The 12,413-nt window shown below is 48.4% G+C and overlaps 3 protein-coding genes and 1 non-coding gene across 4 annotated transcripts; 1 reads left to right on the top strand and 3 right to left on the bottom strand.

Moving 5' to 3' along the window:
• FPRO_09343 (uncharacterized protein) lies at positions 1-4,875 on the bottom strand (the record flags this gene model as incomplete). The annotated part of the gene is made up of 1 exon (XM_031232725.1): positions 1-4,875. One exon carries the CDS (start codon positions 4,873-4,875, stop codon positions 1-3), a length of 4,875 nt encoding a protein of 1,624 aa, XP_031082633.1.
• A 2,089-nt stretch (positions 4,876-6,964) lies between these two features.
• On the bottom strand, positions 6,965-9,485 carry FPRO_09344 (uncharacterized protein; the record flags this gene model as incomplete). Its single annotated transcript, XM_031232726.1, has 2 exons — positions 6,965-8,611; positions 8,658-9,485. 2 exons carry the CDS (start codon positions 9,483-9,485, stop codon positions 6,965-6,967), a joined length of 2,475 nt encoding a protein of 824 aa, XP_031082634.1.
• Positions 9,486-10,571: 1,086 nt separating this feature from the next.
• On the top strand, positions 10,572-11,702 carry FPRO_09345 (uncharacterized protein; the record flags this gene model as incomplete). Its single annotated transcript, XM_031232727.1, has 3 exons — positions 10,572-10,794; positions 10,841-11,204; positions 11,264-11,702. The coding sequence occupies 3 exons, from the start codon at positions 10,572-10,574 to the stop codon at positions 11,700-11,702; spliced, it is 1,026 nt and encodes a 341-aa protein (XP_031082635.1).
• Positions 11,703-11,898: 196 nt separating this feature from the next.
• Positions 11,899-11,970, bottom strand: tRNA. The gene has a single exon. It is a non-coding gene; the product is annotated as a tRNA-Asp (tRNA).
• Positions 11,971-12,413: the final 443 nt, after the last annotated feature.

Consider the following 12,413-nt stretch of genomic DNA (forward strand, 5'->3'; position numbering starts at 1 on the left):
TTACGACCTCCCAAACATCCAGATTTTACGCCAGATGCTTTGCTCCCTCTCTTCTGAGTTCTCTTCCTTCACGTTATGTTGTCCGACAATAGTCAAGAAAACCTGGTCCAGCGTTGTTGGCATGACGCTGTAGTGACCCACGCCGAGTTCTGCCTTGTTCTCCTCCAGTAACACAACTAGGTGCCCAATTGCACTCTCGCTCAAATCAACCTCTCGGTCGCTTGTGATCTCTTCCTTCTTGCGACCAGAAGTTGCCGCGAGGACTTGGCCAGCGCACACTGAAAAGCGGATCTGGCCATGGTATGTCTTCTCATCAACATCGGCTGAGGGCAAAGTTTGCCGAATCCAGTTTGTCATTCGGTCCATTTCCTCCTGGCTAGTACGAGGGGCGCTTTTGGCGACAAGGTGAATATGCAAGGCATCGCCGAAGCGATGTCGAAGATTATCTGGCGTTCCCAGAGCAAGCATCCTTCGAGCAAGAATCCCAGCACGACCAGCCAGTGCATCTGCTTCCTCCATGCTGTGTGTCGTGAGAAGAATCGATCTTCCAGGGACTGTGGCCTCGAGCGTTCTCCACATCACACGCTTTGAAGCAGCATCGAGACCAGACGAAGGCTCATCCAAAAGCACAACAGTGGGATTGCCCATCAGAGCGATCCCTAAACTCAGTTTTCGTTTATTGCCTCCAGATAGAGTATGCGCCATGCGAGTAGAGAATGACTCGAGTCCTACTGCCTGCATAACAGCCCGCACGTTGTGTTCGACGTTGGTGACACCTCTGATGTTAGCGTAGAATTCGAGATGCTCTCTTACAGTCATCTGATCCATAGCATCGAACTGAGGGCAGACGCCCAAGTTAGCCCGAGCGCCTGCGAGGTTCTTGTTGACGGATATATCTTCCACCAACACGTCGCCTCCATTTCGGTCCGGTTTGATATCACCTCTAATGAGAGAAATGGTTGTTGATTTTCCGGCACCATTTGGACCAAGTAGAGCAAAAACCTCGCCACGCTTGATACCAAAGGTGACGTTGTCAACAGCTATGTTGTCGCGGAAGCTCTTCGTCAGGTGCATAACTCGGAGACCGTGCTCAAGCCCCTCATTACGAGTGACTTTCTCGCGCTCATCAATGATGTCTTCGTCGACATGTTCCTCATCTGATTCAGCTTTGTTCCCTCTCCAGAAGAAACCTCGGAGTGAGGCTCCCGCTGTACCAGTATCGAGCCAAATCAAAAGACCAAAGAAGATGAGCGATTGAAGGATGAGGTACAGAATGGGTCCACCATAGTATAAGATACCGCTGGGGTTTTCGGTCAGGCTATTGCCATCGCATGCCGTAGAAAAGAGGTTTGTAGAGATGAATAGCGCTTTCAAAGCTGAACCAATGGGGGCGAATGCGGAAATGACAAAGTGAACAAAACGCAAGGAGCTGTCAACCTTGGTGACGGGCGAGTAAGTCAACACCGACATGTACGCAATGATGTAGACGACAAGAATTAGAGTCTGGCTCGCTGCTGCCCAGGCGTACGTTCCAAGTTGTGTTTTAGTGAAGAGGGAGACAAGGTACGCAAAGAGTGTCGAAGCTATTCCGTATAGGAACAAGACGAGGAAGACGTAACCAATGTTGAACCAGATATCGGAGACACTAGCCCATATTGCTACCACGATAGCTGTGCTCACCAGGACAATGATTAGATCAAACAGGAGGTAGGCTATCCAGAGTGGTAATGGCCGAACACCGTTGGAGTATTGTAAACCGCGGATGAACTTGCGCCGCTCATTACTCGGGTAGAGTGCGAAAAATGCAGGATAGACCGAGAGAGCCATCGACATGTAAACAATCATTTGAAGTGCATCACCTGTCATGTCACTCACAGGAAGTTCAAAAGGAGCCCAAGAGGTTGCGATACTGACGTTGGACAACATGACATCCAGCATCTGCTGTGCGAAGATAGGCATTTCGATGGCGAGATTGGCGACCCATGCAAATGTAGGACCTTGCTTGTCATCGCCCAGCCAAATTCCTCCGGTGATGATCTTTCGTTCCGACTCGATCTTGTCTTTGAATTCCTGGAAAGTATCGGCCGTGATAGAATTGTTCTTGCCGAACCTCATTTGTGTTTCATTTCCAGAGCCACCCTTAAACATGGGATTTATGAGGCTGAGCAAGTCAGGAGTCAACTTTGAACTTGGCCCAGCTAAGAGGCGCAGTGTAATGCTGTCGTTTCCTTTAAGTTGATCGAGTACGTTTTTCCTCTGAACAGCATCCGTTGATTGCTGTCCTGGCACGCAACTGGGCGTACTTTTGCGAACGATAAAAAGGGCAGTCAACCCGCCAGCGAAGATTGGAAGAAGCAAGGCAAGCAGATACAAAAATCGATTCCGCTTTAGAATAGTTAGGCGCTTGCGGAATAGAATTAAACTTTGTTTCACGTATCCAACTCGCTGTCCATTTGTAAGTGCCAACCCTGGAATTTCGCTTTGCTTCTCTTTGGAGGTGACCTTTTCGGACGATTGGATAGACAAGGTGTGGTTGGCGTTCCGGAACGCTTCTTCATCTTTGATCTCCTCAGCAACCTGGAGAAAAACATCCTCGATAGTTGGGCCTGAGAAGCGATATTCTGTGATACCCACAGCTTCAAGACTCTTAATGACAACAGCTGCGAGTTGCGAGGTGGGAGCAGTGTATGTGATGAGGTCGAAGGCATCCTTCTTTGCAACTTGATCAATGTCTGGGGTTTCTCGTATCCCAATATCCTTGGGAACATGAACTCTGTAACCACCGCCCATATTGTCCTTCAAGGCCACCGAGGAGCCTTCTGCACGCAGGGTTCCCTTGGAAAGTATGGCGATGTGGTCGGCAAGAAGATCAGCCTCGTCCAAAAAGTGGGTGGTCAAAATCATCGTGCGTCTACCACGCTCAGCCAGAATGATGTCCCAAAGCTTTCGTCTCGACAGCGGATCAATGCCACTGCTGACTTCGTCGATGCAGCACACGGTGCTTCCTCCCGTCAACATGAGTCCCAGTTGAAGCTTACGCTTCTGACCACCCGAGAGAGTCTTTGCAAATGCCTTCCGCTTTTTATAGAGATCGACGGATCTGATTAGATCTTCAATCTCTTGTGTGGTAGCCCTGGCGTTAGGAGTTTTTAGATGATTGAAGATTCTTATGTGCTCTTCCACCGTCAAGTCGTCCCAGAGCACATTCTTTTGGGGAGCGATACCAAGGCCACCTCTGCCGTCGATCTCAATCGATCCACTCGTCAATTTATTCATGCCTGCAATAGCATCAAGCGTGGTGCTCTTTCCACTGCCATTGGCACCCAAAAGTGCCACAATCTGCCCCTGGCCAATATCGAGATCCAACCCGTTGACGGCGAGAACAGGCGGCTTCTTGTTGGGTCCTCGGCGGAACATTCTTGAAAAGATGCTAGGTTTGTACGTTTTTGAGAATTGTCGCAATTGCACAGCATTGCTACCAATTCGGTCCACATCTGTCTGGTTAAGCAACATCTTTCGGCCTGACGTTTCATTGCTATACAGAGCATGTTCGATAAACGCCCCAATCAATGGATAAGCAAATATCTGGATGATCAAGAATATCCAGATAACGATGCCGGGGAGCTTTGAGGGGTTATCAGGGGCCGCTTTCAGTAAGTCAGTCGGCATTTGGCGCTCCTCGAACCATGCCATGTTGCTGATAAAGAGCACGAAGGCGCAAGGGGTGAAGAAGATCGAAAGAACGGCGACAGGGACAGTGCCAGGAGAAGAGAGGGTTTGCGAAAGAATTCCGAGCAGGGCGACAACCAGGATGGCGGTAATACCACTCAGCTGGGCCTTTCGGAAGAAGGATGCAAACAACATAGACATAGAAGAGAACGCAAGGCCAGTGAGAACATGGAAAATGAGGACAATACCAACGCTGGTCTTGGCGAAAACACCACCTCGAACAATAATGGAGCCAATGATCCATGCTGGCAGGTAGATGAGAGAGAACGAAAGGTGGTGCGCAATAATCCTCGCGACCATGGCGAGCCACGGTTTTCGCACCGGCATCATGGCATCGATCAATGTGGACATACCGCTTTCGCGTTCTGTAGCGATGAAACCTGTAAGATGATATGTGATCCAGAGAACGGTTCCCAGAAACGCAACACCCATCCAGCCCCTTATGACCTTTTGAAATCGCGTACGAATCTCTAGGTCACGCTCCTCAGGGGTCAAGGTGGTGTAGGGGTATTCTTGGGTACCATTCAGGTCGTTGGCACTTGGCGTGTTAAGGGAAATAGCTCTGTCGACGGAGTGTTGAAGCGGTATTACATAGATCTGCTGGACGTTTGATTTGCTGATTTCGAATTTTAGGCCTGCGCGACTGAAGTCTCCATCAGCCCGAATGGTGTAGTTCCAAAGGCCCCCAGGGCCTTGATCAGGCGAAGAAAGCATGACGACAGCACCAAAGCATCTTGTCAATCCCCTCAAGTTGCTAGGGCATTTTTCACTTAAATCCTGTTCACGTTCGGTAGTGACAACCTCAAAGTTGACGTCTGCAGACTTGGCAGCATCCTCGAATTGTTGCGTCACAGTGGTGAGGACCCGCTGAATATCCCCTTCCGTAAAACCGTTGTTGACGAGGACCAATCTCGTACGTCCACTATTGCTTGCTTTCTTAATGGCATCGCCGAGGTCGATAAGTTCTGTCGGTCTGCCGATACCGAATTCTGATGGAGGAACAAGAAGGTTCTTTGTAAAACTAAACAGCGCGGCCAAGAAGATGGGCAAGATAAAGGCCATCCATATGCATAGTGCAAGATGACGCATCAGAAGAAGGCGAAAATTCTTGCCCATAAGGGTCCCGACCTGTTTGAGGAAAGTCATGATGATGATGATGATGACTTTACGCGGTTTTCCTGCGGGCCGCGTGGAAAGAAGAAGAGACAAGTATGTCCGTAGATCAGTCTACCTCAGGCATTTAAGTTCTCAATTAATAAGATAAAACTTGGATTCGGAGAGGTAAAGTGCTGGTGGCGATGCATCCTCTCTTTGCATCGTAAGGTAAGGTTGGTTGGATGAAACTATTTAAGTTCGCAGGCTAGGTAGTTAGTTAGCACTGACGAGGTGTCGAGGCTGATTTAAAGTAATGCCTCCAGACACTAAGGTACCTAGAGAATCCACCAAGACACAGCTGCATAAGCCTCTGAAGACAACCTGGAAGTCTTGGCGCCATGGGGCTGGCGCCATGGGGCAGGCACCGGACCTCCATCCAAGGTGTCAAAATAAATTCAGCAAAGAGTCCCCTAAGCTTAGGCTAGATTTACCTAAGCATTTCTACCGCTTAGGGCATTGATCCTAGGTGATAAAAAGACTTAGGATAACATAGTATAAGTTAGAATATCTTTGCTAAGCTTAGGGTACCTCTAGTATAAATTTAGGATACCTTTTGCTAAGTTTATTTTGACACTTGTATCAAGGTCTGATATTTTCTTACTCCCCTGAAGGCAGCCACTCCCTAAGGTGCCCCGCATTTGACCACCTGGAGTCGCCAGTCATCGTCACTGTTTCGTTCTTTAACTTAGGGATCTCAGCAGCCTAAGCAATTCGAGGTACTGAAACTGCTCAAAATTAACGATTTTTGCAGTCTTTCTATGTTATGAAGGCTGATAATACTAAATGATTAACATCGTAGACCTCCTGGAGAATCACATCAGGGGAAATAACCGAGACACCCCGGCGGACGGGAATTCGTAACTTGTGCTCCGTCTGTACTGGCGTAGCATCATGCATTGCGACGACGAAACCCTACGAATACCTTGTTAGCGAGCGGCCCGCAGAATTGGGTTTGTATTTACGGCGTACGAGATACGGAATACGATTTTATAAACGAGGCCCAATTGCAACATTTTCTCTTTCCCTCACCTGTTTCGCCAACTGAAGCATCTTGCATATTGCAGCAACGTCAGCATAAGCAATCCTCCAACATTGTCCATCTATCCACTCATCTCGGCTTTGCCATTCGACACGCGGCCAACCTGCCATGCATCAGATGCTACGATATTTCAATCTATGATCCTTCCTTTTCTTCGACACACCGCGAACTAGGTCCAGATAGGAAACCGATTCAGAGCGATACGCGAGGACCATTAAAATGACCAGACAGGTATCCATCCAATGAGAATCTGCTCGCGTGAAGGAATTGGTCCTGTTTACAATGAAACAAAGCTCTTGTCGGGAGTTCGGGTCAAAAATCACGCCGATTATACAAGTCGACGCTGTCAGCCGAGAATGCCAACCCTTGTAGCGTCGCGTTCTGCACTTGGCAAATATCTGGACCTCGGTGCCCGCTTACAGTGATTTTAAAGGTCCTGGAAAAGGGATGCCTCCTCCGACTTGGTATGACAGTGTGGGTGATGATAATACTCAAACATGATGTATAGGCTTCACAGCCTCAGAATGACCAACTTGGCTAAGCATCAAGACATGTTGATAACATCTAGTCCTAGGCCATCTCGTTTTATCTCTAGAAAAAGACAAAAGACCGATGCCAACTCTTCGGAAGAGCAGGAAGATACCTGTTGTATTCGAACAAAGAGACTTGGAACGTAAGCTCTGTCCTTGAGCTTGGTGATGAGGCCGGTCCTTCACATTCCATCCTTTGTCAACCTAACTTAATAGATAGGTTCTGAACATCTAGAGAAAAGTGCCAAGGTACATGTGTCGCAAACAAATCACAGAAACTGTACAGCCTCATTTTCGTAATACTACATCAAGTCTTAACAAGGCCTGGAAACATATCACGGTCTCCGTCTCCGTCTCCGTTTCTCGGCACCGGTACTCAAAATCGTACCGACGGGATGCCGGTTGCCGCTATATGAGACCTGGTACTGATTGCAACAATGAACACGCGTCTTCAACATTACCCCGTTGCAGAAAATGACAGTGACGGGTCTGTATTCTTCCCTCTCTCACACTATTCCGCCAAAAACCCGCCGCCCATATCGTCATCATCTGCCATGTCAAACTCTTCAGTAACATCGCTCGGCGCATCCTCAATCTCTTGGTCCAGTTGTGCCTCTTTAGCCGCTTTATCATCCGCTGCCTTTCTTTCATCTGCATCCACACCGCTCCAAATCTGGTCTCTAATACGTAACGACATCATGAACTTCCTCCAAGCTCTAAGTGCACGGTGTCTTCTACGCTCATCCTCTACCTCTTGCTCCAGATCACCTAGACTATTAATTATAGTTCGCACAGCTTCTTCGTACTCTTTTGCGACCACTATGCCGGTTAACACGGCTGTGCCATGTCGTCCTTTGAATGAGAAGCCGGTGAGAGCGGGTGCGTAGTCGACTCCAGCCATAAACGCTGCTCGTGCTGCATGCTCGTGGATAATGTGAGCTCCTCCTTTAGGAATCATGCTTGGTACATAAACATCGATATTTCCAAACTTGTTCTTCGGTACCATGCCATTCCGCACTGGGGGTGGTTCGTAGAGCTCTGTCTGATCCTCGGTGTAGATAGGTGTCCCGGCATCTCCGTGGGCATCCTCATCTTGGTCATCATCCAGAGGGTTCTTTGGTTTTGCCTTTTTAGGTAGCCATTTGACAGGTATTTCCAGTGGTTTAACCTCCCGCCCCAGACGATACCATTTATCTGCACTTCTCGCAATCCGAACATCCTTCCGCCGGTAGATCTTCTCGAGCGGTGCTCTACTCCCTGCAGCAACTGTTCCAGAAGGTGTGGCTCCAGGAACAAGAACTTCATGGCGTCGAAGGTGTCGTTCAAGCGCAAAGACTGGATGGTCTTTGAAGTCCTGTACATTTCTTGGCATAGGCTCTTTCGCCTCGATACCTACGAGTTCGTTATCCTCGATTTGATCGAGATCTGTCCGCCGGCGCCGGCCGTACAGTTGCATAATCCGTCTCCACCAAATATCACCGCCTTCACAAGCTGTGTCGATTCTTGATCTTCGGGTCTTTGCTGTATATGCCTTCGCATACCTCCTTGTTACGTCTTTTGCAGTCCCATCCTCATCAAATGCTACCACGTAGGAAAGGAAATTCTCCTTATCAGTAATGGGTGGCTCCAAGGCTTTTGGCTTCCAGAAGGTATGAGTAACCATAGCATCTACCGGTTGCCACTTCTGATGTCCGACATCAAGGATCTCAACCCAGTACACAGGATGTGAGGATTCTTTTATTCGCTTGCGAATTTCAAACGTTGGCTGAGGTTTCGGGGGAGATATCGTCGGTGTAAAGTTGTATGATGTTGCGTTTGGGTGCCCCAACCTTCGACGTGCTGAAGAACTGCCAGATGGTGTACCATATCCAGCACTGGCCATTTCTTGGTATTTAGCCATCGTGGCCCGCACTTGCGCATTTTTCTCGTCTATTGTCGAGCGCTTTTTCGGCCTTTGCTTCGGTTTCGGCATTGATGGGGCTCCAGATGTACATGCGAGAGGTTGTAGAGAGCACACCAAACGTGCCTTTACGCCAACGCTTCGTAGAAGGGCGCAATACAGCTGTGCTCCAACGTCTCTAGACCCTTGTAGCTTTTTTGCCGCCTCCCGGAAATCGTCACGATCTAAGCAGCTTTCCATATCATCTGGCGGTTCATACTGTGCATCTGTCAGCCGAGACCTCTCGATTGTGCGCTGGACCTACATCTTTCAGTTGGTCTAGGTCTTCCGCCCATAGAGCACGCCTTAGACCCCTTTCGGTAACTTCATACTTCGTCTTCCATACACCCTCTGCCTGCTTGAGACCAGTCTTCAAACTCTCAGTCCTTCCAAATTGCGGAAGGTGTGCGCCAGGGGTGAGGTAGTTGACTGTCTTGTCCGTTAAATGCGGTCGCAGATAGTCCTGGACTTTGCCATCATTACACCAATGATTGCGACGTGCAGCGTGTGACAGCAGACACAGGAGATGCATTTTATGTATATCCATCCGTGTCTTGCGCTCCTCTCTGCTGATTGGTTTACGCCTCTCGGCAGCCTTCTTTACCTGAGCTGTAGATGATTGATGCGCTGTCAGATTGAGCTCTAACGACTTTGGTTCTTCGGGTTTGCCTAAATCTTGGAGAGGTGCTGTAAAGTCCACATCCTCGAACATGATGTCCTCATCTTCATCATCGTCGGATTCTAGCTCCATAGTCTGCATCGTTGGTTGGGGCAAGGCAACATCTTCAAACTCAATGTCCTCGCCTTCATCGTCATCGACCTCTTCCTCTTCCTTGTCCGCGACTTGCACTGGAGGTGCTTTGCTTGGTTCTGTTTGCTTTGAAGCTACTTCTGATGTCTTTCCTGGTTCCGATATTACTCTGCTTGGCCCAGCACGACGTCGCTTTAAAGGCCGTTCTGGTGATGACCGAACCCGTGAATTCACGCCAGCTTCCGCGAGCATATCCTGGTAGATCTCTCCTCCAGTTGGCACTGAAGGTGCAGCTCCCTTCCGAGCGCTAGCCCTTGTCGCAGGACGTTTGCTACCTACCATTCTAGTGTCATGGTGCGAATTGACCTGAAGGTGGTGATTTTTGAGTGAGCGCGCAACTTGTCGCAAACTTGGTGTGAGCGATTGCTCGGGCTGCCCAGTTGCGTCATACGGGTTAGCACTACAAGTCGCGAGGTCACGTGCGTGTCATTACTTGTCCCTCAGGAGGGGAGGAAAACATCCAACCTTCCATGATATAAGATGCCAAATAAAGTCAGCAAAGGTATCCTCAGCTTAGCAAAGGCAACCTAAGCTTAGCAGATATATCCTAACTTATGCTAAGCTAAGCTAAGTCTTTTTATCATTTAGGATCGAGCTCCCGAGTTTTCTTTCCTCCCCTACCTTGGTTTGCATAACTTCTCCGTAGCATCCATCTATAACAGCGTTTCAATTTAGGTGGTTTCTGATCGGCTGGACTAACATTCGAACAACTCCGCTCTATTTCCGTGTAGCATATCAGTCCCACGTCTCCATATCCTGTATCCGGCTGCAAGTAATCTAGGACCAGCCATACTTCCCCCTCGATATGAGTGCTTGAAACCACCCTTGGTAGAATGCCAAAACGATGAGAATCAAGATCAGTAATTCCAATGCCCTCAGAACGGAAACGGCTCAATTCAAAACAGGTTTCATTTACTAAGACCTCCGGTCAGCATATTACCAAGCGTTGTACTAGAGGGCTGATGAAACTTATTGGCCATTGTTGAAGTCTCGGGTGATCAGTAATCGGCCTCAATGCCCTGACGTCTACAGCAACCCCAACAATTAGTGTGCTTACACATCATGATTCCGGGATACTCGTCCTCTTCCATCAACAATTTTTGCACAAACTGCTTGGAGGCCGAAGCGCCAGTCATAATGCGAATGATGCATGTGGCCATTCAACTTTCAATCGGCATTCTTACGGCCAGGTCCGGATCTTGTGTAAACTTGTTGTAGCCTCACGAGCTAGAAGTATCGATATTTGTCAGTATAAATCGTAAGAAGGACATAAAAGGGGCAGCATGGCCTTTCAGGAGGTTCTCAAAAACCATAAGAAATCTCTTCAACACTATTTAACACTATATCTATATTCATCTTCGATTAACCATGTCTAGCAAACCAATTGTCCTGGTGACTGGTGCGAATGGCTATATTGCCGGGCCCGTCATCGAAGCTTTTCTAAAGGCCGGCTATGCTGTCCGTGGAACTGTTCGCTCAAGGTCTTCGGCAGACCCCCTGGTCAGGGCTCTGTCTGCATATGAAGAAGATCTTGAAATTGTCGAAGTCCCAGACATTGTCGCATCAGGAGCCTTCGATTCTGCGGTCAAGGGTAAGTGTCTCCTCTATCTAGGATGAATTGGATCTCACAATACCAGGTGTTCATGCTATCGCACATCTTGCTGCTGGAGTGAGTCTCAGCTTTACAGACCCCGACCCCGTCCTTGAAGTCGCTATTCAGGGAACACTGGGTGTTCTCGAGTCTGCCATCACCGAGTCATCCGTTAAATCGGTTGTACTTATGTCCTCTATTGCCTCTATCATCAACGGTAGCAAAGAAGCACCTGCTAGATTTACAGAAGCAGATTGGAATGATGAAGCTTTGGCAGCTGTCAAGAAACTCGGAAAAGAGTCGCCCAGCTTTTTGATCTATGCTGCGAGCAAGGTGGCAAGTGAGAGAGCCTTTTGGAAGTTCCGCGACGACAGAAGCCCCTCTTTCACCATGACTGCTCTCAATCCAGTGTAAGCTATCCCCGGAGACACTGCCCATTTACCAAACAAATCTAACGATGTCGCCGAAGTTTTGTTATGGGACCGCAACCAGGCCTTGAGTCCATCTCAAAGATTGGTGGAACAACTGCCTTTATCTGGCAGATACTTTCGGGCCAAGAGATTCCCAAGCCACTGACACCAAATCCTGGCTACGTTGATGTTCGTGATATCGCACGAGTTGCTGTCTTCAGCGTCGACCGCCCCGACAAGGCAAACGGGGAGCGTTTCCTGTTGGCTTCAGGACTTGTTCCTCCCCAGGCGGCTGCCGACGTTCTTCGTAAAGCATATCCTGAGAGACAAGACATTATCAAGGTTGGAACTCCTGGGCAGGGATACTTTCCTAACTATAAGTTTCCTGAGGAAAGGGTTCTTGATGCTTCGAAGGCGGTCAAAGTAACAGGACAAAACTTTTACCCTGTCGAGCAGACAATTGCTGACACGGCCAAGTCTCTTGAGAAGTTTTTATAGGATTTACATATCAAGATGTCCATTAGGGAATAAGGAGAATAAAAGAATAAAAGTTAGTATTCTCTAGCAGTTGTTTACCATTCCCTGTGACACATCCGGTGACTGCAGCAAGTAAGACGTCTTCACTTCATTACTTCTTCATTAGACTTGTCCAGAAAGTCAAAAAGATAAACCTGCGTATCGCAGATGGCTGGATCTCTCCCGCCGGGAATTGAACCCGGGTCTCAAGCGTGACAAGCTTGCATACTGACCACTATACTACGGAAGAATTCCGGGCGTTGTCGCCCAGTGTAGAGAGGGGGGGTTGTGGTTAGAAGCGAACAATGGTTGTATATGTAGTCTGAGGCTTTGAACGTGGTTGCTAGTGAAATAGGAGGCGGCCTTATTCCGCGGCAACTCAAGAGCGTTATGCATTGAACTCAATTGGTAATGGTCAGTAGGCACCTTGGTTGGTTCGCCTAAGACTAAGGTCCTGGGTGATTCTGAAAGTTCATATGGCTACGCTTGAGATACTATGGATAATGGCAGGATGATATAATGGGGTCTAGTGCTAGTTGGCACTAATAAGATTCCCAAAAGGCCCAATCTAGAGTCCTACCTGACGGCTTCCCAAGGTTTCACAGTAGTAATCAGGCTATCAAACAAGTGCTTAATCTATCCCCCCTGGCTTATGCCTTCCGAGCTGCAGTGTTTGGCGTTGATAAAGATTTT

Source organism: Fusarium proliferatum (assembly GCF_900067095.1).
Source record: "Fusarium proliferatum ET1 genome assembly, contig: FPRO_scaffold006, whole genome shotgun sequence".
Classification (NCBI taxonomy): domain Eukaryota; kingdom Fungi; phylum Ascomycota; class Sordariomycetes; order Hypocreales; family Nectriaceae; genus Fusarium; species Fusarium proliferatum.